This window comes from Nematolebias whitei, chromosome 2 (genome assembly GCF_014905685.2).
Source record: "Nematolebias whitei isolate Nwh7 chromosome 2, NemWhi1, whole genome shotgun sequence".
In the NCBI taxonomy this organism is placed as follows: domain Eukaryota; kingdom Metazoa; phylum Chordata; class Actinopteri; order Cyprinodontiformes; family Rivulidae; genus Nematolebias; species Nematolebias whitei.
In genome coordinates, this window is record NC_056499.1 from 27,916,438 (window position 1) to 27,918,978 (window position 2,541).

The following is a 2,541-nucleotide window of genomic DNA, read 5'->3' on the forward strand; positions in this document are numbered from 1 at the left end:
TTAAGGCTTTATAAACCCTTCCCACACTCTTGCAACGTTCTTAACAATGTTCTTAAATTTGTTCTTAAATGCTCTAAAAGAGCACAGTAAAAGAGAGCAGATAGACTGATGCTACGGTTACTGAGCCCGGGGGGGCGGGCTGGCCAACTGAAGCACCGTTCCCATCCATGCCACTCATGCGGCTCACTCAGCTATAAGACAGACAGTACACTCCCCACCTCTTTCTTTTTCTGAGGCTGTTTGTTGTATGCCTGCCTGTTGTGTGTCTCTGGGACACAATGGGGAAAGACAGACCCCGCTTCTCTCCTTTCTCTTTCTCTGCTGTGACAGAAAGCCTCGGAAAGAGAAAGGAGGGGGCAGGGGGGTATGTGTCATTCCTGAGTGAGCCGTGCTCATCCATGCTCTCTCTTTTTTAAACTGATTCACTCTTATTTTTTCACCTAAGCATTTTCTCAGATTTTCGAGATTTTTTTCATCTGATCTGTTCATCCCTGCTCCCTGAGCAGTAGTGAAGGGGAAAAACAGACCCCACCCCACCCCCTCCTTTCTCTTTCTGAGCCTCTGTCACAGCAGAGAAAGAGAAAGGAAGGGGTGGGGTCTGTCTTTCTTCATTGCCTCTGCTGTGACAGACGGCTTCAGAAAGAGAAAGGAAGGGGCTGGGGTGGGGGCTGTCTTTCCCCATCATCAATCGTATTTCATGTACAATCTTACGTTGAAAACCTGCATAAGACCGAGTCCGTGAAAGTCGAATCACGAAGTATTGAGGGACTACTGTATAACATTTAGTTTATCTGAGGTCTAATTACCTTGTTTTTTAGTCTGGTAGGGAGCAGATGTTGTAAATCCTTGAGTTTTTAGAGGGTAACTTACCGTTTACTCAGCCTGTAAATGATGATGGAGCACAAACTGGAGACATTTCACACATTCCAAACTAATTCTGATGCTCTTTGTCTGCCTCAGGGTCGATGGGAGAGTCAGCAGGATATCTTCATGCCCTCTCAGTTTCACCGCACCCTCCCACGCCCAGCTTCATCCCCATCCACATACTCCACCTCCCTCTCTTCATCCTCTACTTCCTTCATCAGTCCCCCTCCACAAAACCAGGAACCAGAACAAGGTAAACCTCCTTTGATGCCCCCCCTCCCCTACATCCTTGCTATGCCTATCCTCTTTCTTCTCCTTTTTTAGTCTGGGTTAATCTGTTATCAGAACTTTGCTAATTTCCTCATCTCCTCTCTGATGTTCCTAAGATATTATATTTATTTCACTTTGTGGTGTTTCATTTTTCACACTAAATATTTAATCTCTGCTCTTCTTTCTTCTCCACATTAATCGATGTGAAATAAAAAGTCTTATCTGCCTGTTTTCTTTATGTATTTTAAGTTTTTTCATGTGTTGTGCTTTGTTTAACTCTGTATATTTTTCTCTTCATGGTGTAAAAATTGTGAAGTTTCTTCTGTCAAGTAGCTGATTCACAGGGATTTCTTTCCATTTCACTGTGAGATTCATTTTGTTTATAAATGAACAGAATGAATAATCCTGATCAACAACTGTTCTAGTAGTTTAGTTTTATTTTTTTTAACCTGTTGTAATTGCTGTCAATCATCTCTGTTGGTGTGTTTACCTGGCAGTTTACTCCGCCAGTCTGTTGGGATATTTTTTTTACCATTTTCTGAGCTTGCTTTCAACTTCCTGTCCTAATCTTTCACACCTCCTCTGCCTCCCGGACCTCCTTTTGTTGCCTCACTTCCTTCCTCTCTCCTGCCTCCGCCTCTTCACCTCGCCTTCCTCCTCCTTCCATCCTTCCCTCTCCCCCCAGGTCGTTTAGGACTTGCTGCCTCTTATCTTTCAGTTAAGGCGCTGGTTCCACAGATGCCCAAACTGCTCAAGTCTCTGTTTCCAGCTCGAGATGACAAGAAGGAGCTTCGACCTTCTCCACACAGCCAGCAGGTCATCACACAACTGAAGTCTCTTAAGTTTATAGCAATACTTCGACTGTAGACCCTCTGTAATGCTAATAATGCTCAATGGAGGTCACATGTAGTGATGTATTTAATTATACTTGTCAGATATATTCTGTGAATTTCCAGCACAATAACTGTGTGCATGCATACAAGAGCTCTTATTTGCTTTTTGTTTTTCATCATTAGCAGCAAGTGCCTCGCATCATGACATCATCAGTGGGGGACGATAACAAAGCCAAGTCTGAGACGGTACGATTACACCCAATCATTCATTCAAAGGCTCACCCCTTTAGTTTTATGTCTCTGATATATGTTAAAGGTGATTAAATTTGTGAAAATATATGGGAATGTGTTTTGTTTCAAAACCATTCAATTATTCAATATTTTTAATGTTTTTGTAATTTATTCAAATTAATTTGAGTAACTTTCAATTAAACTCTGAAATTATGATGGAAATCTCTGGTTTCAAGTTGTAAACTAGTATTTTCTCTAAGTAATGTCATTTTTGTACTATATTTAAAATTGTATTTTTTTTTTTAGATTAAGAGATTTGTTTTATTTGTTAGAAAATTTTTCT

General features: G+C 41.0%; 2 protein-coding genes across 2 annotated transcripts in view; both read left to right on the top strand.

Moving 5' to 3' along the window:
- The window catches only part of LOC119426479 (kinesin-like protein KIF13B), a gene marked incomplete at its 3' end in the record, with an annotated part of 10,965 nt that extends 8,752 nt beyond the window's left edge, over nucleotides 1-2,213 (top strand). The window contains 3 exon segments of the mRNA XM_037694042.1: nucleotides 961-1,117; nucleotides 1,853-1,950; nucleotides 2,154-2,213. Coding sequence (XP_037549970.1) covers nucleotides 961-1,117; nucleotides 1,853-1,950; nucleotides 2,154-2,213 — 315 coding nt within the window.
- Nucleotides 1-2,541, top strand: part of LOC119430162 (homeobox-containing protein 1) — a 19,518-nt gene that overhangs the window by 2,812 nt on the left and 14,165 nt on the right. The gene's annotated exons all lie outside the window — the stretch shown is intronic.